This window comes from Podarcis muralis, chromosome Z (genome assembly GCF_964188315.1).
Source record: "Podarcis muralis chromosome Z, rPodMur119.hap1.1, whole genome shotgun sequence".
Classification (NCBI taxonomy): domain Eukaryota; kingdom Metazoa; phylum Chordata; class Lepidosauria; order Squamata; family Lacertidae; genus Podarcis; species Podarcis muralis.
Genome location: NC_135673.1, coordinates 28,861,195 through 28,888,999, shown reverse-complemented (window position 1 = coordinate 28,888,999; position 27,805 = coordinate 28,861,195). Strand labels below are relative to the sequence as shown.

The 27,805-nt window shown below is 41.4% G+C and overlaps 1 protein-coding gene across 1 annotated transcript in view; it reads left to right on the top strand.

Annotated features, from left to right (window-relative positions):
• Positions 1-25,627, top strand: part of BRWD3 (bromodomain and WD repeat domain containing 3) — a 76,506-nt gene extending 50,879 nt beyond the window's left edge. The window contains exons 24-39 of the mRNA XM_028714801.2: positions 204-320; positions 2,724-2,831; positions 3,602-3,726; positions 4,217-4,299; positions 4,553-4,664; positions 6,728-6,789; positions 6,920-7,075; positions 8,897-9,017; positions 9,477-9,602; positions 10,038-10,173; positions 10,936-11,082; positions 12,109-12,261; positions 13,973-14,142; positions 14,949-15,043; positions 15,917-16,072; positions 18,874-25,627. Of these exons, the coding sequence (XP_028570634.2) occupies positions 204-320; positions 2,724-2,831; positions 3,602-3,726; positions 4,217-4,299; positions 4,553-4,664; positions 6,728-6,789; positions 6,920-7,075; positions 8,897-9,017; positions 9,477-9,602; positions 10,038-10,173; positions 10,936-11,082; positions 12,109-12,261; positions 13,973-14,142; positions 14,949-15,043; positions 15,917-16,072; positions 18,874-19,640 (2,634 nt within the window). The 3' untranslated portion in view covers positions 19,641-25,627. The remainder of the gene's footprint in view (positions 1-203; positions 321-2,723; positions 2,832-3,601; positions 3,727-4,216; positions 4,300-4,552; positions 4,665-6,727; positions 6,790-6,919; positions 7,076-8,896; positions 9,018-9,476; positions 9,603-10,037; positions 10,174-10,935; positions 11,083-12,108; positions 12,262-13,972; positions 14,143-14,948; positions 15,044-15,916; positions 16,073-18,873) is intronic.
• The last annotated feature ends 2,178 nt before the right edge of the window (positions 25,628-27,805 follow it).

Genomic DNA, 27,805 nt, shown 5'->3' with positions numbered 1-27,805 from the left:
AAACAGCCTCCATCTGCAGAACATTCAACAGTGGAGGCCTGGGCAAGGGGATGGGGCCAGAAGGGGAGCCAGCAATCAACCACACATTCGCTCCATAAGACGCACAGACACTTCCCCTTACTTTTTAGGAGGAAAAAAGTGTGTTTTATGGAGCGAAAAAATACGGTACTTGTGTTTAAACTCTGTAATGCTTTTGTTTTAAGAAACCTAGTGGACGGCTTTCGATGGATGGTGAGCCCACTGAAGAATGGTTTGCTCCACATTGGATACTGGATACCATACCGCGGCGTTCCCCCTTCGTTCCACAAATGGGGGATGAGGTAGCTATTTGTTTATTTAACTGGAGTAGGGCATGTCATTTTAGGGGGTGAAACCTAATTTTTGCAAATTTCTGCAGTGAGGGGTCTTAAATACAGTGGTACCTCGGTTTTCAAATGCCTCCGTAGTCGAACGTTTTGGAACTCGAATGCTGAAAACCCAGAAGTAAATGCCTCGGTTTTTGAACGCGCCTTGGAAGTCGATCAGGAAACGCAGTTTCTGTTTTGAGTTTTCTGTATTGAGGCTTCCACTTTGATGATGATGATGATGATGATGATAAATTATTATTTATACAGTAAGCTAGTTGAAAAGAATCTGAGAATAGGTGAAAGTTGACAAAAAGTTAATTCTTTAGTTAATATTATGCCTAAATTGAATATTTAAGTCTTTGGTAAATAAACTTAAATTTAGAGACATAATAGTGGGGAAACACAAATAAGAAATTGAAATAAGGTGATAATTTGCTGTTCAGAATTTTATAAATTTGGAAAGCAGGAACGAAAGACGTGAGGAAGTCTAAAAAAGTGAAGAAAGTTTGAATATTAAGAATTTGATTTTGATGTTGTATTTTTTCCTCTTTTGTATGTTTTACTTTGTTTTTTCTTTTTTGTTTGTTTATTGTATTGTCGGGGATGGGATTATATGTGTTGGGTGTTAAATGTTTAAAATTTTGAATAAATATTTTATAAAAAAAATAAATAAATTATTATTTATACCCTGCCCATCTGGCTGGGTTTGAGGCTTCCGCTTTCAGTTTTCGGTTTTTGAATGTTTTGGAACTTGAACGGACTTCCGGAATGGATTATGTTCGAAAACTGAGGTACCACTGTATATAATTTGGGGTGTGAGGAATTAAAATCTGCTAATATTTTTTTGTGATTGGACAACATTTAGCTGGGTGAATCTACATTTGATTAAGTAGCACAGAAACTGCTTTTAGAAAAACAAACTTAATTTTAATTTTGCCTTCTGAAAATGTCAGGTAATGCTATAAAAACTTTAAATTCTCTGCATAAAACATATCCTACTAAGTGTACAACATAAAGCAACATTAGAAAAGAATGACATCAGTTTATAAGAAACTTAAACAAGTTTCATCAGGTCTTGCTTTGCTTCGTTCTTGGACATCAACTGCCAACTTGCTTCTTGGCCTCTGATGTAGCCCTGCTGCCTCTGTGACTTGTTGCACACACCTCTCCATAGACTGAGCATGACAGGGCCACAGTGGAACTTGAATGAGTTCGGCAATAAACTTCTTTATTTCAGCTGTAGTAAGTTGACGTGCAAAAGGAGCTTCATGAACCTCGTCAGACCAATCGATCAGCTCCCAACAAGGACGAAGCACTGGGGCTGATGGAAGGTGTCTTCCTCATACTTCTCTGCTTAGATTCAGCCAGCCATCTTGTTTTGTCTCATCTCCTTGCCACTTCGCTTTTTAACTTTTCTGTTACGCTCAGGCCTATATAAGATAACAGCAAGTACTTGGCAATCATTTTATGCAATTTACCGGTATTTCATTTTATTATATTATATATCTTGTAAAATAATTTTATTAGTCCCCCCCACAAAATTTGACATTCAATTCACTTTCAGTATAATAATTTCTTACATTTTGACTTTCCATCCGTCCTTCCAAGATGTACCTGCTGTATTCCTTTATCTGCTGCCATTTATTTTCTATTGTATTATAACTTATATTGCAGTCGTTTATTTATTCTCCTTCCCTTGCCTATTATTCAAATCCTGCTTGTGATTTCATTTGGCTATAGTTTATTCTCATCTTTTTGATCTCTTGTATTTGCTGTCAACTTCGCCATCTCTACATAGTCCATTACTTTAAAATCCATTTTTCTTTCATTGGGACTTTTCCCCCCATTTCTGCACATACAAGATTCTGGCTGTGGTAGGAGCATACATAAACATAAACAACATAACTATTTCCTTTGGAACCTCTGCCCCTATAATCCCCAGATTAAATGCTTCAGGCATCTTGGGAATAATTATTTTAAAAATCTTTTAAAATTCATTATGTAGATTTTAATACAGTTTTATACACATTGTTTTAATAAGACAAGTTTAAAATTACTGGAAATTCCACATCAGGTTGGCAAAGTCTGCTCTGTCACGTAGCACAGAAGATTGTTTTAGCAATCCCCGAAGAATCAGAAGTCCTGTTTCTTGAAATACGTACATCGAACCTTAATACATTGATCTTTCTGCATCTTTGAGGTCTCTTCTTTTCCCTTGTGTCTCCTGGCATGCACAAATGATGCATGTTTAGGAGCTAGCAAGCGGAGCATTATTTATTTACTTTGGGATATTTATTTCCAAATTAAGGATAAGTTCTGAAAGCTGAGGCTTGGTGTATTGTGAATCAGAGTGTCATTTAATTTTCTTCCTTTCAGGTAATCTATTTCAGGCAAGGGCATGAAGCTTATGTGCGTGCAGTTCGAAAGGCAAAGATCTACAGTGTAAACATGCAGAAACAACCATGGAATAAAATAGAACTCAGGGTAAGGGGGAGCTTCAGAGTTATATTGTTGTTTTTTATCACTGGGTTGAATAAACCCAGTGAACCTGCCTAATACCAAGTTAGACCATTGACTAATCTATTGCCTTACACAAATCAGCAGTAGCTCTCCAAGCTTTGGGGCAGGAATCATTCCCAACCTTACCTGGAGATGCCAGAGATTGAACCTGGGATCTCCCATGTGCAAATCATATACTCTACCTGTCTGAGTCACACATCCTGCCAACAACAGAGACTTAAGGAGACTTGAGGCAAAATAATCCTGTGCAGAAGCATCTATCTGATTAACTCACCTGGTGCAGATTACACTGTGTCACAAGCAGAGAGCAGATATCCAGGAGTGTGGGACTTGGCTTGAAGGTCACATTCAACTTCACATTGTGTAGAGGCCATTATCAGAAACCGCACATCTGCATTTGTGAACTTGAATTTCTCCCCTGCCATCATATTCTTGAGCTTCTCCCCTCCTCCCTCCAACTCCCGTGCAAAGTAGTAATAGGGAGTATGGATGTGTGGAGGCGATAGGTTATAAATATACATGTGAGAATGTGGACATGAATGTGTGAGTTAATGCAGAATGAAAAATGGGTCAATGTAGAATAAAAAGCGGCGGCGGGGGGGGGGGGACACTTGTTTTTTATGGTCAATTTGGGAATTCACACTTGTTTAAAACAACCCCCTTTGTATATGTGCTTCAAAGAAAATGTACATGCACAACTAAGCTTTGACCTCCAGTGTTGTTTTGACAAACAGGAACAAGAATTTGTGAAGATTGTGGGAATTAAGTATGAAGTTGGACCACCTACACTTTGCTGCTTGAAGCTTGCCTTTCTTTATCCAACCTCAGGCAAAATGACTGGTGAATCATTTTCCATTAAGTAAGTGGCTGGCTAAATGGGCGCTTGTCCATCACCAACTCACATTCTCCCCCCCCCCCCCAACCTAATTCAAAAACTTGTCTCCCTAATAATATTTAGGAAAAGAAGCATGCTCATTACATTCCTGTGCCATCAAGACGCGGACAGTGTATTTGATCACATGGCAGGGAAGCACAGAACATGATTTAAATGTTATCAAAAAGGTGGAAAATGTGCGCCACCACCCTGCAGTATTTAGTCTGGCTTCTTTGATTGATTGATTGATTATTTAATTTCTGTACTGCTTAATATATTAAAAATATCTCTAAGCTATGTACAAAAAACTGAAGCAGCAACAAACAAAATGCTGCAAAAATACAGTTTCATATAAAAATGTTACATTAATACAAAGTTGCTAATACACATATGAATCAATATCATAATTACCTTCAAGCCATATCTGTGGTTGTACTACCTCCTTCTGAAGAGCTATTCCACTTCTGTTTCACAGGTACCATGATATGCCAGATGTTATTGATTTCCTTGTGCTGCATCAGTTTTACAATGAAGCCAAAGAAAGGAACTGGCAGATTGGTGAGTGCTAGCTTACCATTGGCTAGCTCCATATTAAACATATGAAATGTTTTCTGATTTTAGTTTTTGTTTGTTATTTGATGTAATCTTACACATTTTGTAAATGACTATATTTTAAATGCAATGTATATGTTTTAATGAGAAAAACAGAAAAAAGAAACAACACTCTAAAAAAAAAATGCACACCACTATTAGTATTTTTGTGCTTTTTCTGCATATATAACTTGGCTCATTCCAACTTTTTCTGTTGCAGGAGATAGATTCCGCAGCATAATAGATGATGCATGGTGGTTTGGAACGGTAGAGAGTCAACAACCATTCCAGTCCGATTATCCTGATAGTTCCTTCCAGTGCTACAGTGTTCAGTAAGAATGACTATGAGTGTGGCTGTGTTTACTTTGATGCATTTTTTTTAAGTCCACTGCAAGAAAAGCTGAGTTCTGTAGCCTGTATTTCTAAGTGAATTAAGCAAACACGCTCACTGATTGATACAATGATGTACATACAGTGTCTGTACCTGTCTCTTGAACCATAAGGATCCACAAGGTAGCTAACAAAATAAAATCATAATACACACTTAACAGCAACAAAACAAGACTAGACGTTTAAAACATTATATCTCAGCAGCAAAGAGCCAGCAGCATTATACTGCTTAGCAACTACTTAGCAGTCAGCTACAGTGCTTACGAAAAAGCAATAGGTTGTGTCCAGTTTACGCAGGGTGGGGCACCTAGTTTTTCCTCATCTCTCGTACCTCCTACAGCCTTCCATATCGCCAAAAAACCTGCTCTTAAGGGTTGGGAGACCTGGGAAAGTGTAAGATATGGCACAGGATGGGTTGACAAAATTGGGTTCCATTAACTCCATGAGCAGAAATAGTTTCCATTAGTGCAAAGAGTCACCTTGGGATAAACAGCCCAAAGCTTTTGCTTGCTGTGTATGCCAGTGAGGCAGAGGCTGCCTGCCTCTCCTCCTTCTCTGGTGCCTAACCACTCTTCCCTATAACAGCCATGGGTTGCTCTAGGTGGGATGATTATGGCCAATCTGGGGCTGTCTGGCCCAGGTATAAGGCAACCTCTTACATCATTATGCTGTAACTATGTAGGGTGGTGGTAATTTATAGTTTCTGGCCTTCTCCCCTCTTAACATGCTTAAACATTGTGATCTCATTTTCTCCAAGTGGCTTCTACTTTGTCAGTCACAGATGGGGCCTTTTTAGTGGTGGTTCCATTAACCTTAGGCTTTAGAGGCACCAATATAATCCACTTTTGGACTTCTTTATTTTGCAAGACATTTAATGACTGTCTTATGCTTCTGCTGTTGTGTGTGTGTATACTTAAAAGGGACGCGGGTGGTGCTGTGGTCTAAACCACTGAGCCTGGGGCTTGCCGATCAGAAGGTCGGCAGTTTGAATCCCCGCGACAGGGTGAGCTCCTGTTGTTCGGTCCCAGCTTCTGCCGACCTAGCAGTTCAAAAGCATGTCAAAGTGCAAGTGCAGTGGTACCTCGGGTTACCTTCAGGTTATAGACTCCACTAACCCAGAAATAGTACACCAGGTTAAGAACTTTGCTTCAGGATGAATACAGAAATCGCGTGGCGGTGGGGTGGCGGCAGCGGGAGGCCCCATTAGCTAAAGTGGTACCTCAGATTAAGAACAGTTTCAGGTTAAGAACAGACCTACAGAACGAATTAAGTTCTTAACCCGAGGTACCACTGTAGATAAATAGGTACCGCTCTGGCGGGAAGGTAAACTCCGTTTCCGTGCGCTGCTCTGGTTTCTCCAGAAGTGGCTTAGTCATGCTGGTCACATGACCTGGAAAAACTGCGGACAAATGTTGGCTCCCTCGGCCAGTAAAGCGAGATGAGCACCGCAACCCCAGAGCCGTTCACGACAGGACTTAACTGTCAGGGGTCCTTTACCTTTTATATACAGTACTTAAAAAGAACTTTTTATTGATGTGGTCTGTATATGTGTGTGAATTTAAAACTTTTAATGTTTTTTGTTGTTCCACTTGGCTTAGTATTCAGTTGCTTGTTTTTTTAAAACTACTTGGAGACTTCTCAAGCAAAAAATCATTATATCAATGCTATAAAATAAATAAAATGTAGACTATATCTTGTTGCGGCACTTGATAACACACCATGGTGTGATTGATTTAGAATTAAATTCTCTTTATGGCTGAATGCTGCATGCAACACGTGGTTGGATGCAGCTTTCAGTCACTTCACAAGTAGTCACAGTGTGATAAATGTTGAAATAAATGCCTTAGCAGCTTCAGACTAGTTACTTGAATGATTGCTTCCACCCATATGAATATTTCTGGGCACTGAAATTGGTCTTGGAGACCCTGCTGTCTGGCCACTGCTACTGTTCTGCACTAGATCTGTGTATGTTTTAAGTTTTTTAATACAATTTTTGTTCTAACAGCTGGGACAATAATGAAAGAGAAAAGATGAGCCCCTGGGACATGGAGCCAATTCCAGAAGGAAGTAAATATGTTCCCCCATCCCCTTCATTGGGTATCAATAATTTGTGAATAAGTACAGTGGCAGAGGCTCTAATGGGTATGTATTTCTGTCTCTGTCTCCCTCCCCCCTGACCCTCCCTGGTTTTCTGTAGCTGCTTACCCGGAGGAGGTTGGGGCTGGTGTTCCTGTGACAACAGAGGAGCTGGCATCTTTGCTGTACAAACCACAGGAAGGTGAATGGGGATCCCATTCCCGAGATGAAGAATGTGTGCGTGTTCTTCGCGGTATTGATCAACTTCTATCCTTAGGTATGTGGGCCTCAAAAGAAGACTTGGAGATGATGCCAGGGACCAACAAACACCCTTAGCATATCTATTTACTTATTTTAAAGCATTCTTATCTCTTCAGTTAAAGAATGTTTCTGCAGTGGCTTGCAGATGTCAATGATAAGACAGTTTTTGTCCTCACGCTTTCAAACTAAAAGACATATCACAAGAGGACAAGGTATTGGGAGCAGGGAAAAGCAAACTTGGGCACTATTCTTAGTTTCAGAACTCTTGTAATCACCAGCTGGAGTGGAAAAATTATGTCGATAAGTGATTCCTGGCATGTGGCTGATGTGAAGCTAGGATTTGGGTAAACAGAAATCCAGAAGAAAGTATGTAAACATTTATTTGGTATTAAGGACCTTACAATAGACGCACACTACAGTGGTACCTCAGGTTACAGACGTTTCAGGTTACAGATGCTTCAGGTTACAGACTCCGCTAACCCAGAAATAGTACCTCGGGTTAAGAACTTTGCTTCAGGATAAGAACAGAAATTGTGTGGCAGCGGCACAGCAGCAGTGGGAGGCCCCATTAGCTAAAGTGGTACCTCAGGTTAAGAACAGTTTTAGGTTAAGAACAGACCTCCAGAACAAATTAAGTTCTTAACCAGAGGTACCACTGTAGTTTGACTGCTTTGCATACAGCTTTTAAGTGCAGCAACAGATATACTAGCAAACTGAACTTGTGTCTGAAGATCTCTCTTACCTGTTTAGTTCAAATTCATGTCCCCTTCGCAACCCCATGCACTTTGGCACCACTGCTTCTTTGTTTCCCAGGGCTCTCTTTAGGCAACCGCAATACTGTTTTCCAGAGCATTCTCTGTGGTGGCCCCTTTGCTGTATAAGAAGCCAGAGAAGTCTCGGGCTTCTTCACTGTACAGCTTTCAGTAAATGCTGAAGACACACTCCCCTAGCCTTTCACACCTAAGATGTGTGTTTTCAGAGCCCACCCTATTCCTGTGACTAATTAGTTTTAGCTATTTTTTAATAGTGGATTTTAAATTGTTGTGACCTACTGCGGGGCCTTCTGGTGAAGGGCAGGTGGCGGTAACAACAACAATTATTAATAATAATTTATTTAATGCTCCATGCAGAGTTTTTCTTCTCTTCCCCCGCCAACATCCATTTTTGCTTCTTTGGTTTCTCTTTACCTTTAGCCTCTGCCCCATCTACCATGCTTCCCTGAGGTCCCTGCTTTTCATTTCACTGCCCTAGCCGATTCTTTCTGTCCAACATGCATGTCTCTGTCTTTTCCCATGCTCACTCCCTTCCTAACCATGGACACTTCTTCCTAATTATATACAGTGGTACCTCGGTTTACGAACTTAATCTGTTATAGAAGTCCGTTCTTAAACCGAGGTACACTTTCCCTAATGAGGCCTCCCACTGCCGGTGCCCTTCCACCATTTGGATTCCGTTCTTAGACCAAGGTAAAGTTTGCAAACCGAGGCACTAGTTCCGGTTTTGCAGAGTTCGTAAACTGAATCGTTCATAAACAGGACTGTTCTTAAACTGAGGTACCACTGTATCATTGTAATCGGGCATCCATTACATGTTTCATCTCGTGCTCTTGCACACAGTTTGCTGTCAGTTTGTAAGGTGGTGAACTTTCCATGACATAGTTAGGGCGACAATAATTTTAAGTACTATACTGATCATCATATTACCTTATTGGGCAGGTGTTTTTTTTTAAGCATTAATACAATACAATACAATACAATACAATGCTTCTAAGTTTCACCATTTGACTTCCGGCATAGCTTGTGGACTTTAATCAGCTTTCTTTGCTACCTTTTTAAAGATATATCCAACCCTTTTGCTGTCCCAGTGGACCTTAGTGCCTATCCTCTATATTGCACTGTTGTTGCTTACCCAACTGACCTCACCACAATAAGGAGAAGACTTGAAAACAGATTTTACAGGTCAGATTGATTATTTCTTTCCACTGTCTATTTTTTAGTATCTCTTGTCTTTTTTTAAAAAAAGTTGCTAACTTTTGCTAAATTGTATCTGCTGTAGTATTAGTGAATTTTCCCCCAGCTCTGCTTAATCAGGAAAATGCTGCAAGAGAGTTGTAACTTACTTGCAGCATCTAAGATTCTCCCGTTAACTATATTTCTGATGTAGACCAGGATGTGTGGTTTTTGCCCTGTTTCCCAATCACTCATGATTTCATTTCCTGGCTCTTAAGAATTGTTGATGTTTTCCCTACTTCTTGTATTTTGCTCTTCTGCCAGATTGAGACTTTATTGTTTATGAAAAGCACATGCAGGCTTTGTAAAAATGATTTTAGGTTACAGAATGAGCATGGCACATATTTCTTTTTGTTTTTATTAATTTGTTTTTATTAATTTTATAAATTTGTTCTCTTCCTTTTTCAGGAGAATATCAGCACTAATGTGGGAGGTACGATATATTGAACATAATGCTAGGACTTTCAATGAGCCCGATAGTCCTATAGTTAAAGCAGCCAAAATAGTAACAGATGTCTTACTTCACTACATTGGGTGAGCTGTCACTTTTCTTGCCAACTACCATTTCCACAGTTTCCAAATACTTTCCCTAAAACTTCTCTGATCAGCAAGGTGTTTCCTGAACTATTGCAGTTGCATTGTGTGCATCTGTGTTGCACATCCCTTTCTTTATGCTACCAAATAATTTCTTCTCCCATCACCTCTTCCTTCACTTTTGCCCTGTCCTTTCTATGGAGCTAAGACTGTGGGAATTTTTCATGAAGAAGCCCTGCTTCCCACATGATCTGACCATCTGCTAATAAACTCAAAGTGGTGCTGCATGTGGGTTCAGCAAGCATGATATGCCAATTACACACAAATCAGCCCTTAATTTGTAATCCGTCTGGGCAAGGACGATGTTGCTTTTACATTCCCAACAGTCCATGACTCTCTGTTGGCCCCAATGCTGATAATCATATTACCCTTTAGGGATCAGAGTTGCACAGATATTCTGGAGATGTATAACAAAGTGAAAGCCGAAGACCTGAGTAGTGCAAATGAAGAAGAGGTGACAGAAACGTATGCTGATTCGGATGGTCCAGGAACCTCATCTGGGAAAAGAACTGTGAGTGAGGCTTAGTTACCTGTCAGGGACTGGCTGACTGATGAGGAGTAGTGGAGAACCTCCAAGTGGAAGGAAGGATCAAAGCCAGGGGACTAGTGGAGGGATAACAAGGGGAGGTCAGAGGGAAAGGCCTGGGAAGGAAGGGTTGAATGTTGAAGGGGCAACAGAGTTGAGTGAGCAGGAAGAACCGATGATGGGGAGCAGTTCAGACTCTGAGGCTGAAGCGGGGGGTGGGGGTGGGGTCAAGAATCTGAAAAAATCCAAGGACTCTCCCTCTCCTGCTATGACCAGCTCCCCTTCCCCTGGTCTGCAAGAATGTGCAGAATGAGGAGGGCAGAACAACTACCAGAAGTGTGCAGACATAGTTTGAGGCTGCTTGGGAAACATCTGGGAGAGGATGAGCCATAGAAAGGGTGGAAGGCAGGGACCTTTAGTCCTGGCAACTGCTCAATAGGGGCAAGACCTGCTGGAAAATGTTGCTGAGAGGCATGTTCGTTTCCTTAAATGAAGAGTTAACTTCACTGACGATGGAGCCGTGTGTCTCTCGTACTGACGTGTCTGACGGCACCTTTCTTCAGCCAGTTTGTATAGAGCCAGTTATATGTAGAGTTTAAAACTATATATCTGTCAACACAGAATGAATCACTGAGTTACCTTTCACCTGCCTCTGTCAAATTGGAACTGAATCAGTATTAATTAAACAAGATGGAAGGAGAATTTTGTCATAAAACGTAAATGTTGCTGTTGCTCCCCTTTTAAAAGGTTCAGATAAAGCAGCAGATAAAAAAGCAGCCTTCCAAGCCACGTGCTGATGCCTGGAAAGATAAGTGCAAACAGCTATTAAGCCTCATCTATGAACGTGAAGATTCTGAGCCATTCCGACAACCTGTTGATCTCTTTTCTTACCCTGTAAGTTGCTTTCATTTCTTTAGTTCAGGAAGGAGGAGTAAAGAATTGTGTGAAGCACTGAAACCCTACCCTCCATAATAGCACCACAATGTTCTCGGTATTCACAGTTTTCTTAGGCGTTACTCACATACTTCCAACTCTGTGGTTGCTTGCTTTAAAAAGAAAAGAAAAGAAAAGAACCTGAGGTTCTTGGGATCTGAATCCTGTATTTCTTCTGGAAGCTGTGCTTGTACAACTTGCACAGTAAAATAAACAGTCCTGCCCCTTACTTAATGACTAAGTATGACTATGTACTACAGAGCTTTCCAAACTGTGTGTCGTGACACGTTAGTGTGTTGGCTGCAGTGTGTAGATATAACATGTGAACACTCCCTGCAGTCCTCCCGGGGCTGTAAAGGAGTTAGTTTAGTCTCTGGTTTGCTAGTAAAACTGAATTACCGTGTCGCAAAATGATGCATGTCTAAAAAGTGTGTTACCAACATGAAAAGTTTGGAAAGCTCTGATGTACTTGTGTTTGCTAATTCAATTTTGCCAGTTTTAGCACTAAAATCTCTAGTGTTTGTTGTTGTTGTTGTTGTTGTTGTTGTTGTTGTTGTTGTTGTTGTTGTTTTTTAAAATCAGTTCCTGTAATATCCCATAAGGACATTCCACATAGTAAAAATATTTCCTTTCCCCTCCCCCATACAATATTTCTCTTTTCTCCCTTCCTGCTTGTAGAGCACCGAGAAATTTGGCAGGTGGACTAGCAGCAAATGCATTCACTCCATAATTATTTCTTTGCTTGTAGTATCTTCAGAATAGTTCCACCTCAGAAATCATAACAGTGAGAATGCATGTCTTGAAGCGATCTGCCTTTTTAATGTGCATCCAGACCTTAAGTTTTATTGTCTGTGGAGTGTTAAGTTTTACAGCTGGTTTTTGTGAAATAACTTTGTAAGCAGCCATTCTTCAATAAGTGCAGTATCTAACCATATCGCTGTAATGTGGCAATGTTACTCATTTAACACATATAAATGTTGCTTGTAGGATTATCGTGATATAGTGGACACTCCAATGGACTTCAGCACTGTGAAAGAAACTTTGGAAGTAGGAAATTACATGAACCCCCTTGAGTTCTACAAAGATGTTCGTCTGATATTCTGCAACTCCAAAGCATACACTCCTAATAAGAAATCAAGGGTAAGATGTAGAAGTGGTGGTGCCTATGACTGCAAGCCTCCAGCCTGACACATGCAAATAAAGTATAATAGTCCTAAAATACAGGCCTTTACTAAAGACTGTTGCCCTGATAGGCTTCCTAATGCAGGTTACATGATAGTATGCACATGGTGAGAGTCCAAGCCTTTGGAGCAGGAGAAAACAGGCTTCCATGTCACAATCCTTTAGACATCTGAAGATGGCCATCATATCCTCTCAGTTTCCTCTTATCCAGGCTAAACATACCCAACTCCCTCAACCGGTATAGGAAATAAACAACTAGTGTGACAAACAAGCTGACTTGGGTACCAGGCAACTTCCTTGGTCTTTCTTCTCTGGTGACTTGTGCATAATTTTGGAACCATCGGTAGCCCCATTAGTCCTCAGACAGCGGCCTGAGTAGACCCAGAGATGGTTTGGGTCATAATTCAGTGACAGAGCACATGCTTACTATGCAGGTTTAGTCTCCAACACACTTTGACGCAATGAGGATATTGGACTGCCGGACTGGGAAAGACTTCTCTGTCTGGGCCTAGGGAAGAGGGAATTGCCAGTTAGATCAACCAATAGCCTGATATGCTACAAGGCAGCTTCCTATGTTTTTTCGCACAATAGGCGAATAAAAGGTTAATGAATAGTTAAATTTTTTTTTTGTATTTGTTTAGTTTGTCAGTTCATTTAGCTGTAACAGCATAATTTAACAAGGCACATTGTCACTCTTCTTCATTTTATGTTTCATCTGTTCTTTGTTATTTTGCACAAAGCATTCTTACTGTAATAACCACATGTAATATGAATTTCTTATGCTTAGTTTTAAGTACATCCGCTGCTGGATTGCTGCTTTTTGATGGTCATCAGTTTTATGGGTTTTACGTTGTATTTGATATGTTGTATTTTAATGAAACATTGTGTACCTTGCTGAAACTTCAGATTAAAGGGCAGATTATTATTAATAATAATATTTTTAATATATGTAAGGAAGATTACTAGAGGCTCTAGATTCAAGCTGTGTGTGTAGTCGTGTGAATGTGTTTCATAGTAACTGTCCAATAAGCAGCTGCCTTCGAGCATGTATGCTATCAGTGGAAAAGAAGTTACTACTTGTCCCCTGTACTGCCAGCAGATAGACGGCTGACTCTGTCAACCATTTTATAAATGTGCCATCGTGCCATATCCAATACATATTCATCTCCTTGGTTGGGAATCCCAAGGTTTATGCTGCAGAGTATGAAAGTTCTGAGCTTCTCCAACTATCCTGAAACTTGTGAGAGCAGGGACTGGCTGGACAAGCAGCAGTGCTATTGGTACCCCTCATTTTTAGCTGCTGCACAGCCTGCCTCTCCAAACATCACTCTTCATCTCATGTTGAATATTGAAGAATTGCTGACCCTCTATGTTAAAAAATTGCTCCTCTATGTTAAATTCACAGGGGTTTTGCTTAACTTTTTAAAATAGATGGCCACCTCTACAAAGCAACTAATTGTTTAATCATTTCCATCCTCCAAGGAGGCTGGGGGTGCTATGCACTATGTCTCCCATTTTGACAGGTAGTGACTGGCACAGAGACCCAGCAAACATTGTTACTGAGCAGGGATTTGAATCCAGGTCTCCTCAGCCTAAATCATGCAGGTCTTCTGCACAGACATTCACTCTCAGGTGTGATCATTCTGCCCCTCTTTTCCTCCCCTACCAGATTTACAGTATGACACTCCGACTATCTGCCTTATTTGAAAATCATATTAAAACTATAATTTCTGAATATAAGTCAGCAGTGCAATATCAGAAGAGGCGAAGGCCACGGCTACGGTACCGGAAACAACTGCGGAGCAGCAGCAGTTCTTCCTCTAGCAGCAGGTCACCCAGGTAACAATTCTGATACTTGTTAAATGTATGATCACATATTGATGTGCATTTAGTAAGAGCTTACTGGACTGTGTCCACTACTAGGCATACAGCTTTCTGGGTAGTAGCCCACACTTTCGGAACCTCCTCCCTTGGGAGATACATAAAGCCCCATCACCTTGGACTTTAAAATAAATAAACCCTCTGACGACACATTTATTCATGTCTGCTTTTGGACGAGCCATGCTGCACTCTGTAACATTTTTAACTGCTGCTCATGTCTTGTAATTATATTTTCATGCATTTTAAGAGTCGTGTAAGCTTCCTTGGGAGGGCAGTGGCATTTACGTTACAAGAAAGGAATTTTGACTAAACATCAGGAAGAACTTTTTTGACAGTAACAGCTGTTCAACAGTGGAACATAAGTGGTGGACTCTCCTTCCTTGGAGAGTTTTAAGCAGAGGTTGGATGGCCATCTGTCCTGTATGATCTAGTTGAGATTCCTGCATTGCAGAGGGTTGGACTAGATGACCCTAATGGTCCTTTCCAACTCTACAATTCTATAAAAAATGTTTTAAATAAATAATAATTTAGTAGTACATTTGTTTTATGCCACTGCCATCCACTCCGCCTCAACATCCAGCCTCTGCAGCAATTTATGTACTACAACAAAATTGGTGAAAGCAGATTTTCGTGGGGGAAATGCAATATAATTATAAGCATGCTGAGTTGCAATGAAAGACACAACGTAGACATAACTGACCTTTCAGACTTCACAGAGGTCATTGTTAAGAATAATCCATTGCTGTTTTTTGTCATGCTTATAGCCCCAAAGGAAAACAAAAGCAACCGATGCAGCCTAAAACAAACCTGAATACCTCACTGCCTTTAACTAGGACTAATTCTTCAGTTTCATCTCATGGTAAGTGAAATTGGAAGCAATAACCTTTCATTGCCTTTTCCGCTTCTGCACTCCATTTTTCCACCTTGCTTTCACTATAAGGACCCTTTGCTTTTGCCTGCACCGGTTGAGTCCCAGGGGCCTAGGCAAACAGAGAGGATACACCATCCTACCCATACCCTCTAATTGATCTCGATATCACCGAGGAAAGTGTTCTGCCCTTTATGTTCCTTTGATGCTGATATCCCCCCCCCCCCCATTATACTGCATACCTTGCCCTTTGCCACAGAGTGCCAGATCTCTTCTCCAGTCTGTTCTGCCCCCAGCACCCTCAGGAATGTTCATAGTTTGCCTACATGCAAAAATGTGTAGATGAAACAGCACGTACCAAGTTACAGTATCTGTTACTGCCCATTTCTGTCCAACTGCCATCTTTGCTTTTTTCATTCCAAATGTATGTGATCCCCCACTAAGGGATTTGGAAATTGTATATTTATGTTTGTAAATTCATGCATATGACCATTGGCCTTGCTGTCTAGGGGTGATGAGAGTCAAACACATTCTGAAGAGTCACGAGTTTCCTACCCCTACATTAGAGAAATATGTTAGTGTGCCAGAAGCCTCTCCTAAGTCAGTAATCGACTACCACCAGGTAAAGGCCTGGCGTCTTAAGGAATCCGTCTTCTGTGACCTCCAATTATTTGTATGATTGTTAACATTGCACTAAGCAGTGCAATCATAACTGAAATAAATTTCACTGAATGCACTCATCAAGGATTTGAGGCCTACACACTCACATGCCACTAAAGCAAATGAATGCAATGCTTCTACTTTCAAATTCATTAACATTTTCCATCCATTGCGAAACTTGTGACATCATGTTTAAATTTTCAGATACTACTGAGGAACCACCTGGCTCTGCTGTTGCTGCTGAAGAGATGGACAGTCATCCTTCTTCATCTGGCTCAAACACCCAAAATCATAGCGGAAATGATGCTGAACCAGGGAAAAATAGGCTAGTTAGAAATAAATCCACACCAGTTACACAAGGTGAGAAGTTGGAGGAATAAAGATTCCCTCTCTATATATCTTTCCCTTTCCCTCTCCCCCCCCCCCCCCTTTTGGGTGTGTGTGTGTCTAGGTCAGAAGTTTTCAACCTTTTTGGGTCCACAGCTCCCTTGACCAGCTACATTATTTCTGTGGGGCCCAGTTATGTCACCCCTTGCCTGCAGAGCTGACAGCTCCTCACCCCTGCCTTGTGGAGGGTTCCCTCAACCTTCTCTCTTCTCCTTGGAACTCCTATGGGCAGTCATAGCTGCCGCCTCTTGTCTCTGAACTTCCCAATCCCACTCCCAAGAGAGGTACCTCCTCCCACTGCCTCACAGGGGCAGGACCACCTGGCCAGCCCCAGAGGCACCATTCACCTGGGGAGCTTGTAGTTAGGGCTGCTGAGAAAAACAGTTGTGCAAACCTTTGGGAAGCAAGGATGTGAGAGGGCATCAGAAGAGGAAGGGAAGGAAAGAAAAGAGGGACAGAGGCCAGTGTTGCCTGTGGCACCTCTGACAATCAAGTGACGCAACCATGGCACACTGGTTGAAAACCATTGGTCAAGGGTTTTATTTGGTTACAGGGTGATTCTGATTCTTGTGTTTTGTGAAGCAAATGTACTGTTAGATTGTGCACCAGATCACCCTGTGTCTCTCCCTTCTCTAGTCACAGGGCAACAATGTGGCAGAGTTCTCTCTGGGAGGGAACACATTCCTAATGGGCCAGCTCCCAAAGTGTGGTATTTTTAACATAAATACAGTGGTGGTTGTGCTTAATGGGACTGCTTGGGTAGAAGGCAGGGAAGCCAGCAGCAGGTGGAGCCAGAGCCTATAACAAGTTGTCTCAGTTAATTATAGTTGTCCCCATCCTCCTCTCTGCTGAGTTCTACAAGGCAATGCTGAAATAAAGGAGAAGAGGCTGACAGCCAGGGCCACCATTGTCTGATGGTTGTAAAGTAGGCAGGCAGGCAGGTGGGGGCTAGTTCAGGGTAGTGGGTCAGTTCCCTGCTCACTCTAATAAACCATTAGAAAGGTTTGTGGTGGTCTGTAACAGCTGTGCAATTTTGAGCTTTTTTATTTTAATCCTCTCTTTGCAGAGATGTCATTTTCCTGGCTTCCACAAACTGATTAGCTAGCACACATGTTTATGGGTGTGGTGAAGGGTGGGAAGCCCAATAGAAGCTTCTCACACCCCCTTCACTGCCCAACAATAGCCCTGCAGTACTACTAGTAGTTGCTGCCACCACCCTTCCACTTACTTCGACAGTCCAGATGGGAGGGGATCCGGGATGCACTAAAGCAGTTACTTTGCAGACTTTCATTATGAGTTGCTCTGAGTCTAAAGGCAGCCCTTACACTCTCGTGAGTCTCTCCCAGACCTCAGAAGAGTAGGCTGGCTACTTACAACTCCAGTCCTAAACATCAAGTGGCATGAATTTCAAGAATCTAGGCACATGGGGATCCTGAAACCCTGAGGTTTGGCAATCACACACTTTGGGGGTCAAATTATAAAAGTTTCTTATGAATAAATGATAGAGGAAATGCAAGCAGAAGGTCAAACAGAAAACAAATTAGGCCAGAGTACTGTGGCTTTCAAACTAAACTAATCCTAGCCTAGCTACTACAATACAATGCAATGCAATGCAATGCAATGCAATGCAATGCAATGCAATGCAATGCAATGCAATGCAATGCAATGCAATGCAATACAATTTTACTTAAAAATCTGTCTTCATAGCAAGTCCAGCCAAATCCCTGACAGTGGAGGGAACAAGCTGCAGGTGTAACTCAGCCTCATAAAGTCTCTGTCCCCTCTCCTGGGCAAGTGACCCCTGACTCCTTCTGACCAATAAGCTTCAGAGTCAGTCAAGTACCCCTTTTGCATCTGAAGAGGACTGGCAGGAGGAGATACCTGACAGACTGGCTTAGGGAAATGGTGGGCAGTTCCAGGTCCATTGGATAGGTGTCATGTAGCAAACTTATGTTTAGTTACAGTGGTGCCTTGCAAGACGAAATTAATCCGTTCCGCGAGTCTCTTCGTCTTGCGGTTTTTTCGTCTTGCGAAGCACGGCTCTTAGCAGCTTAGTGGCTATTAACGGCTTAGCGGCTTTAAGAAAAAGGAAACAAACTCGCAAGAACTCGCAAGACGTTTCGTCTTGCGAAGCAAGCCCATAGGGAAATTCGTCTTGCGGAACGACTCAAAAAACGGAAAACCCTTTCGTCTAGTGAGTTTTTCGTCTAGCGAGGCATTCGTCTTGCGGGGCACCAGTGTATTGGTTACAAAATGAAGGCCTTCAGGGAATGTAGGCCAGACATAATCAAGGATAAAAAGGAGGAGAAGCAGGAGGTTGTTCTTTGTAACTCACTTTGAGTCCCTGTCGGGGGAAAAGATGGGGTGTAAATAAATTTGTTGTTGTTGTTGTTGTTGTAACTGTGGCTCAGAGGCATCCCTAGCATTGCAATACCCCTGTGATCTGTTGGGTGGTGGGCTCAGCCTTGCAGAGGCCCAGTACCAATCTCATGGGTGTCCCATGGGTAGACGTCTGCCTCTTGATTCAGCAATGCCCTTAATCGTGTATTTCTTTAAAAACCAACTCTGCTTCAGTTTAAAATTGCTTGCCTTTGAGCAGGTGTCATGAACAATCCACTTTCATCTTGGTAGGCAGAGAACTTTTGAAACAAGACTGCTTGTTCTATGAGTAAATTTCTTCCAGGCTGGAAAAAAATATTTTGTTTTCTCCAGGAAACTGAAATCTAGCTCTGTAGCAGCATCATTGACAAATACATTTGTTTGAATTTCTGTAGATCAGCCTTCTGATAAGCCCCTGACAAATGGTGATGGGAGAGAGCCCCGAGCAACAGTCAAGCGGAAGCTCTCAAGTGCATCAGAAGAGGATGAACCCATTGGTGAAAAGAAGAAGAGAGAAGAAAAAGAAAAGCCAGGTTTATCCTCCTCAGAAAGTGGAGATTCACGATCAAACTCAAGTTCTGAAAGCGGATGTGGCTCTGATTCTGACTCTGAATCAAGCTCTAGAACAGATCAGGACTACATAGATGGAGACCATGACTACAGCAAATCTGTGCAAGTGAAACCGAAAAGAAAAATCCGAAGGAACATCTCCAGTGGGCAGAGAAATTGGCAGGGTAGAGGGACAGGAAAGAGAGGGAGATGGGGCCGGTGGGGTAGGTGGAGCAGAGGGGGGCGAGGCAGCCGGAGGGGAAGAGGCTGTAACAGAGGAAGAAGAGGAGGCAGGGGAGGAAGAAGAGGGAGAGGGAGAGGAGCCTCCAGAGGAGCCTCCAGAGCCAAGCGCCCACGAATTGCCGATGATGAATTTGAGAATCTTTTGGGGGGACGCTTCAGTGAGAACACATTTGGTGGGCGGTTCAGCAGGCCGCCTCGGATTAAAACTAGGAATGAGGGCAGGCGAACCGTTTTATATAATGACGATTCAGACAATGACACTTTTGTGCACACTGAGGATCCTCTGAACCTTGGTACTTCCAGGTCAGGCAGAGTGCGGAAAATGACAGAAAAGGCCAGGGTCAGCCATCTCATGGGATGGAATTATTGACAAATGGGAAACTGGAAGTGAACAATGGTGTTTTGACGATCTAAGGCCTTCTACTGCAGGGATTTTTGCCAGAAAATCTACAGCGCAAATTGTGTGGGGACTCTGCTCACATTTTTCTGTGGTGCTTTTTCCATTTTGCCCATTGGTATGTTCAAAGACTTCTGATTGCCACATGTTCTTGGCCAAAAGAAGCCTTGCCCATTCATTCTATATCTGCAGAAATACTTTCCCACACTACACTTTGAGGTTGTCATAGGAGGACAGTGGCAATGGAATCATGATTTTGATGTCTCCCCTTGTTTTTCTTTTTTGGTTTTGTGCATTATAGAAACAGCACCTTCTTACAGAGATTTTGAATTGTCTGCCATGAATTCCTTACATTCAGTAATAACTTTTGCACAATTCACCAATCTTAAAGGCAGCTATAAAATGTTTACAGTTTCTCTATTGTGCACAGAATATGAGTAATTTCAATCTTTCCAAGCCAAACATTCATGAAGTATGTTCATACTTGGGTATCTCGGTATGCTTTTCTCATTGGTTCTTAATTCATGTTTTGAAAATGAGAGGGAGAAAGAGGGGTGGGTGGGGCTTGGTGCCTTGTAAATACGTAGCAGACTTTTGACATGCATTAACAGATGCATGCATTAATAATAATATACAATGAGATACTTGAGAACTATGAATATCTAGACACACAGGTGCCAAATGCAAAAGTTAACTTGCTTCTATATTCATTCTGAAGCCCTCATATTGATATAGCATTAATTGAGACTGCCAATAAGGTGTTAACATCATCATGATATTTTCTCTCCTTCGCAGCCACTGTTTTTCTAGTAGCTTAGCTGCCTCCGGACTTGCAAATAATAGAAACATTAGAATTCATTTCCTTTTCTTCATTTATGGGGTTGCTGTAGGTTGTGTGGCATTAGCACAGTCCGTCATTAAACGACAAAATAGCCATTTGTCAGGTTTCAACCTGACAATCATACTCACGATGCTTTACATGCTTTAATTTGATTCTTTCAACTACAACATAACTTTTTTATGCTATAGTAACTTTGCCGACTCACTTAGTATGGACAACCATCTCAATCTACCCCGGGACGGGGAATCATAACACCCTTGATTGAGAGATTGCTAATTGGCAAAGGAGCTCCAGGCCACTGAGCTCCTCCCCTCTCCCTCCCCCCAGCTTCCCCATTCACTTTGGTGGAAGGGCATGATTGGCTTACTTTTATTTTTGTTCGTGCGTGCTAATCAGCTCCTTCTGTTGAAGTGGACACAGCCCCACAAATGCAGAACACCTGTGTGTGAATTTTGGCATGTATGGATTTCTCATTGGGTGTGGTGCCATCTGGTTTGATACTGAGAAATAATTTGCACAGGGCTCTTCTTGTAACAGTGTTGAACAGTGCATCAGTGTAAGGGGAATCTAGGCTTGGGGAACCATGTTTGTCCCTCATCACTGTAGCAAGTGAATTTCAGAAATGTGCTTTCCCCCTTCTCTTGAATAAGAGTTTCATTTTTCTATTTTGTGTAATTCATCATCCCAGAGATAAAATAGAAGGGTTGACAGAGCATATGAAAGAGAAACAGAAAGCCAAATAAAATAATGAGTGAAATTTCATACATTATTTCTATCTAGCCTGCAAGCAATTCTTTTGCTAGGCACACTTGGTCAGTAACATTGCTGGATCTCCACAGAATTACAGTATAATTATTTATATATAACATGTGTAAGAAAATACATATATACACATGCATACAAAAGTGGCTATGGATCATCTACCGTAAAAAATAGATTTTAAAAACAGTCAAATGGGAAGGCATTTGCCAGTTAGGGCAAAAATAGAAGAATTATGTTATTGAGTTATGTGATCTAGAAACCAAGCGTTTATTTATATACACACTGGATACAAATCCAGGAGTCAGGTATGGCACACAGTTGTCCTGATTCAGATCCTTTCCGCCCATGAAAGCCTGGAAGTGTTCCTGGAGCATCCTTTAATACAAGAGCTCCATGTTTGCTTCTGAGAGTGTGCAGGCTGTGCCTCAGGATGTGCAAGTATAGAATCTTTTTGTTCAGTGTAGTATTTCAGATCTACGAGACAGGTGTGTGCTTAAAAGGAAACCTCAAGCATATCTCCTGCTATACTATATAGACCGGCTATACTGTCACCATGGTTGCTTGTAACCACAATGGGGACAAATAGTGTTATTTTAAAGAACTGAAATCCTGCCCCCAGAGAAGGTATTCACTTGTACAGGTATTTACTGTGGAGACCTATGCCCTAAGGAGCGGTGTGTGCTTCTTTGAAACAACAATTACAATTTGGGAGAAATGCCTTCAGTGTTCTCTTTTATTTAGGACTAATTATGTACTGTGAAGATGATAGGAAAGCAAGAATACTTTTCTAGGATGAAAGTATTTTTAGGATATGTGTTCATTACTAGGCATACTAGGAAACTAGGCTACAATGGTGCTGCAACAACAGAACATCTATTCTAAAGGAAATGGAGGTTTCTTGTGCATGTGAGGAATAACCTGGTGGTGTTTTATTCAGTTTGGTGGTTGGGATAGTTATCAAGTGAGGATTCCTTACTGTACCCATTCATCTGTTGTTTGAGGATATCAATCAGGTGATGTGGGCCACCCTGAAACACAATTAATTTGGACAGGGTTTACTTTCCAAAGTTAAAATTGTATAGGACTCTGTAGCAATATTGGCTTGGAAATAACAAAATTGGACCCATTCTTCAGTAGACAGCTCTCAGGACCTCTCTGATTTGAACTGCCAAGGACCTACTTCATTCTACCCCATTCTTATCTTCCTTGCACCTTTTCCTGCTCCTTTCAGGTGCTGCTGGTTCCTTTGTACCACTTGCCCTGTGGATGCTCCACATGTTCAATTTCTGGACATCAACCCACTAGGCTGTTGGCAGCCTCAGTGAGGATCAGATGCACTCAGTTGAAGTTAGCTTTTTGGAGATGGGGAGGCTTGGCCTTCACCATGATTTGTGTAACGCCACAAAAGAACTTTCACTGTAAAGGCTTGGGATTTGAAAAATCCAGAGAATGCCATACTAAATCAGTGTAATGGTCTGTCAACAATTCTGTTTCAGGATCAAAATTGTAGAAATTTAGTGAACAAACCATCAAATCACCCCTTCTTAATGTTGTTTGTTTCTTACTGTGCAAGCCTTAGGATCTTCTGTGAACTCATTATGTGTCTTGGTGTTGCTCCCAGTTATTCTAACTGGCAATGACTGAATATCTTCATTGTATTTATACCAAATTATGCTCACCAATAAACCTCCCAAAGGAACAGTATTTAGAAAGGAAATGGTGCTGGATTCTACTGAACAGCTGAGCAGAATTGCTTTAAGGGATTCTGCAAGGAGGCCAAAGCTGTATCCTATAAATTGGCCATTCAAATTCAAAACTAGATTATGTTTCACTGCAGAAAACTTTGTTGCAGTGAAACACAATTGTTCCATTTTATCTGAATTGCCCATCATGTCTGACTGTAGGCTGTTCAGTGCTTGCCTGAGGCTGCCTTCACAATTTGCCACATGCATTTTGGAAGTGGTATTCTAAACAGAACAGTAACCAATCATCTTTAGCAATAACCAGCATGGTATATGTGGAAATGCAGAACACCTATTTTCACAGATTTCAGGTCCAACCTCCCTGCTTTAAGATGAGTTAGAACTTTGGATTTTTACATAAGATATATGAAACCTTTCTGTTCCAGTCAAGAGCAATACTTAAATCTTTTATCTGAAATGCATTTAATGCTTTCCTGAACTTTTGAAGTTTGGGCAACATCTTAAATGGTTATATCAACTGAATTTTAAGTCTCTCATCTGCCATCAAGAAGCAAAGGGTTTGTGAGGTATTTTTTTGCATTCTATCATTTTCTAGTTTCTAGTTTCAATTTGTTTGTTAGTAATAGGAACAAAAGGTAATAGGACTTCAGAAGTAAAGTAACAAAAGTAATAGGACTTCAAGTTCCCACATACCACCTTGACTTCTTGTTCAAGTAAACCTATTCCTTCTCATGTATTCTTTAAATTCTAAAATAGCAATACCCTCCCCCCCCGCCCCCGATCAAAGCCTAAGGTGTTATTGCATTTTGTTTTCTCTACCATATGTTGCTTCTGTTGTTTGGCAGCCTTGGAAACCCTTGGTTGCAGAATATTTCTTAGAATTAAGCCAAACCATACAAAGCTGTTGGTCATGGCTAAGGTTAAGCTGAGTAATTTATCTTCACCTAACACAGCTGATCATGTATTGGCACAAAGCAGGATAAACTAGATTTAGTCTAAGAACATTTCACCAACCTTAACTTACACACTGAACGCAAGCAGTTCTCTGTATTGCAAAGTTAGTGTACTGGTTTCATAATATATGCTACAAAATATAATAACTTTTCTATTTGTAAGAACAATTAAATATTTATGGGCAGAATGCACTGTTCAACACCTAAGGGTGCTCTATTAGAAATCTCTTAGGTGTTTTCATTATGTTCTTTAAAATGATGTATTCTAAATGACTACATTTACAAGGAATCTCTCAAACCTCCCCCCCCCCCCCAATATTACTACCGTATATCAGATGTTTACATTTTTTAAAGAATTTCACAATGGTGATTCTCAATCTGCAATGTTGCTAGCATTTTTTTAAAGGCCCTTCAAACACAGAACAACACTTTGACATGTATAGCTCAGTATATCAGACGTTGGCCCACAACAAAATACATGTGTTACAGATCCCTGCATGTTTATCAGCTCTTGTGCAAGCCTATTAGAATGAACAGGAAGTGCTCATAAGGTTTGCCTTGCACACCCTCTTTATTTTAAATGAGCAAGCGCAGAAAAGTTCTCTGCTGGATTGTGCTCTTATTTTCCAGCAGAATCGCTGTCACAGCCTTAACCTATAGTATTATATCAGATGGTGCTTTATGAATACATGTATATGCATGGATGTGGGTATGTAATTAGCAGACTGTGTTATTAAACAAAATGGGTACTTTATAATAATCCTGCTGCATACCCGCCATACCATTTTGGCATTCTCCATCCAAATATTTAAAGTATACACTAAGAATAGTAGGCCTCAGTCTTTATAAGATTGTACTTCATGCCCTCCTTATTTCCCCTCCCTCCTTCCCCAAGGTGGTGTGCAAGAGAGTAGGAGTGCTTGAAATGTGGCTGTCAGTGTTTGATTATAGTATATGTCTGTTCCTCCCCCCCAGACACACACACACACACACACACACACCTGTAGTCTTAACCTTTGCCAGGCTGATCGGCAAGCTCATGCCAAGACTTCTTTCTTTTTCTTTTTTAACAATTAAGTGGTATTCAGAAGGCTTGTTTCTATTTCCAAGGCAGATATGTGTGTGTGTGTGTGTGTGTGTGTGTGTGTGTGTGTGTGTGTGTGTTTGTTTGTTTCTGGCCTATTTTGCCTTTTCGTTAAAGCTTCACAGCAGGTTTTGTTGAGGAATATTACTCTTTACAACTGAGCTTCAGACACATGGAATCTTAGTGTCATCTAAAAGCTCTTAATGCCTGTATATTGTGTTCTTGACAGTGTAAAGTGCTTCACAGTTAACACCCCTGCAGAAAAAAGGTGCACACAAATTGGTTTAAACTAATACTGTTTTGCTTTCATCTTGTTTTCAGAGGGTGCTCTATGTTCATATCTTTACATCTGCTATCTCAGGTCCCTTTAAAATGAAATGCTTCAGGGATTTTTGATGCCACTTGACGTTGGCAGACCAAATGTAATATTTATATGCAACAAGCTATTAGTTTTTTGTATTGTAAAAAAAATGTAAATTTGTAAAGATTTTTTTTCTTAGGGTTTTTTTTTGGGGGGGCGAGCAGGGAGGGGAAAGGAAGTCACTTAATGTAATTTAGGATGTTTCATTTTTCCAGCTGTGGGATTATCTCAATAAAAAACCCCACTCATTCTATGATTTTTGATTATTATTTTTTGGTGTTTTACTGTATATACAGAATAAATGTATTGATGGAAAATTATATCAAGTTCTTTAAAACAACAACCACCCTAAACTAGGGTGTTAGCCTAATCGGCTGCTTCCAACCTCCTTGGTGGGCAAGAGAAGGAGGTTTGGTTATAATGGTGAAACAATGAAAAGAGGATGCACAAGTTCAAGAGGTGCTGCTAGGTTCTGCATCTTGCAAAGTGTGGATAGCTGTTCTCTTGTGGCTGCTTGAAGTAGTCACTTCCCCTGGACAGCAGACTGCCCTTTGAGAATGACCCTCCAGTGGATCTCCCCTGCATGCCCAGCTCAGCCCTGTTTCTCAACAGTGCAGAAGGTCTCTTCTGCTGGCTACATGATTGCATAACCTTAGCCTCCCATGCAATGTAGAAAGTGCCATAGCTGGAGATCCATCAGAGGAGCAGCTGCTACACCTGCCTTGTGGAGAAATCTGCCTCACTTTGCCCCATGAGTGGGAGGCCCTGGCTACTAGGTAATTGATACCCTCCAGATGTGGACTAAAACTCCCATCACCCATCATCCCATCCCATGTCTGTTGACCATACTTGCTGGGACTGATGGTATTTGTAGTCCAACAACATCTGGGGGGCACCACATTGGATGCTTTCTCTTTAGCAGATGAGGAGTTTGACAGGCATGGGCTGTAGGGAGGATTTACCAGTTGGATCCACTGAAGGCACACCCCGGGGTGTTATTGCTTTGTCACATCCCAAAGTTTTGGGACATTCTGCAGTAGTCATAGGAGAAACAGTTTTTTTCCACTGAATTCCTGTTGTCTGTGTCTCCTGCAGGGTATTCCACCCACACTTGGGTTTTCAATGGATTGTGATCCTCTTTCCATGCTTCTGGCTCACCACACATTGTGGGTGGATGGGTGATACATAGGGACTCCCGGATCAGTTTCTCCCTGTCCCATAGTTTTTAGTCTCTTCTACCTAAAGCTTTGGGGAAGTTATCTTTCTTTTATTGCCTCTGTTGTACCTATTGAAAAAGCGCTTATTGCACTGGGGTAACATCCACACCGTGCGTTCAAAGCACATGGCTTCTCTCAAAGAACCATGGGAGAGTAGCCTACCCTACACAAAGCTACAAATCCTAGAATCTTTAGCTACAGTTCCCAGGGTTCTTTGGAGGAAGCAATGTGCTTTAAATGTATTGGTGTGAACGTGACCTAGGTTTTTCCTTTACAGAGGTTTCTGCTTGCATGAAGTTTGGGGGTAAAGGGGTTGCTCTTTCAGTCCTGTCAAGGAGGAGGGCAGCCCCTGCCTCTAGAGAGGATCTTACTTGAGAGGCCCTGTTTGCTTTCCAAAGGGAAAGTCTAGAATGACCCAGAAGACAATGAGAGCAGAAATTCAAGCAGTTTCCCTTTTTGTATGCTAGGTGGAACCGTGGACATAAAATGTGCAAATTAAATCCATATCCTCTTGGCGTCTGCAATGTCTAAAGCCGTTTAGTCATCTTGTCATCACAACACTCCCAATTTTGCAGACAGCATTACGAGAGCAGCAAGTGGTTTCTGGGTCAGGGGAGAATGATACTTGCAGCTGGATATATATCCTGATTTCCCTGTCCCCTTTGGCCACCAAACTGGGTGCATTTGCCACCTTGTACACAATGTAGAGGACTGGCCCATGATTGAATATCACTTTTCAAGCTTAATCCTGCATGTGACCCACCTAGCTGCAGTTTGGGAGCTGGCCTCACAGAATCTCTATGTTCAGAAGCAGCAGGCCTCTATATAGCAGTTGCTGGGTGGGAGTCAGTAGTGGACAAAGGCTCTTGCTTTCACTACTGAAAACTTATACTGGGGTTACTAAGAGAGAAAAGTGCTGAACCTGTTGGACCATCAGCTTGATCTAGCATGGCAGCTGTTAACGTTTTTTGTGACTATAGGATGCCCAGTACTAGGTCACATAAAAAGGCCCTTAATCCACCTTGTTCAGTCTCAATAATAACCCACATATGAAAGGCTTAATTTCTTTGTAGTTTTGTTTTGGACTCTGGTATTGTGATCAGAGGCAATCGCCTTGTGCTTTTTACAAATGAAGGGCTTTCCGTGTGGTTTAATTAGCGAGTCATCACTGCTTGGCCAAAGTAATTGCTGAATGTCTTTATGAATGATTCCAGCAT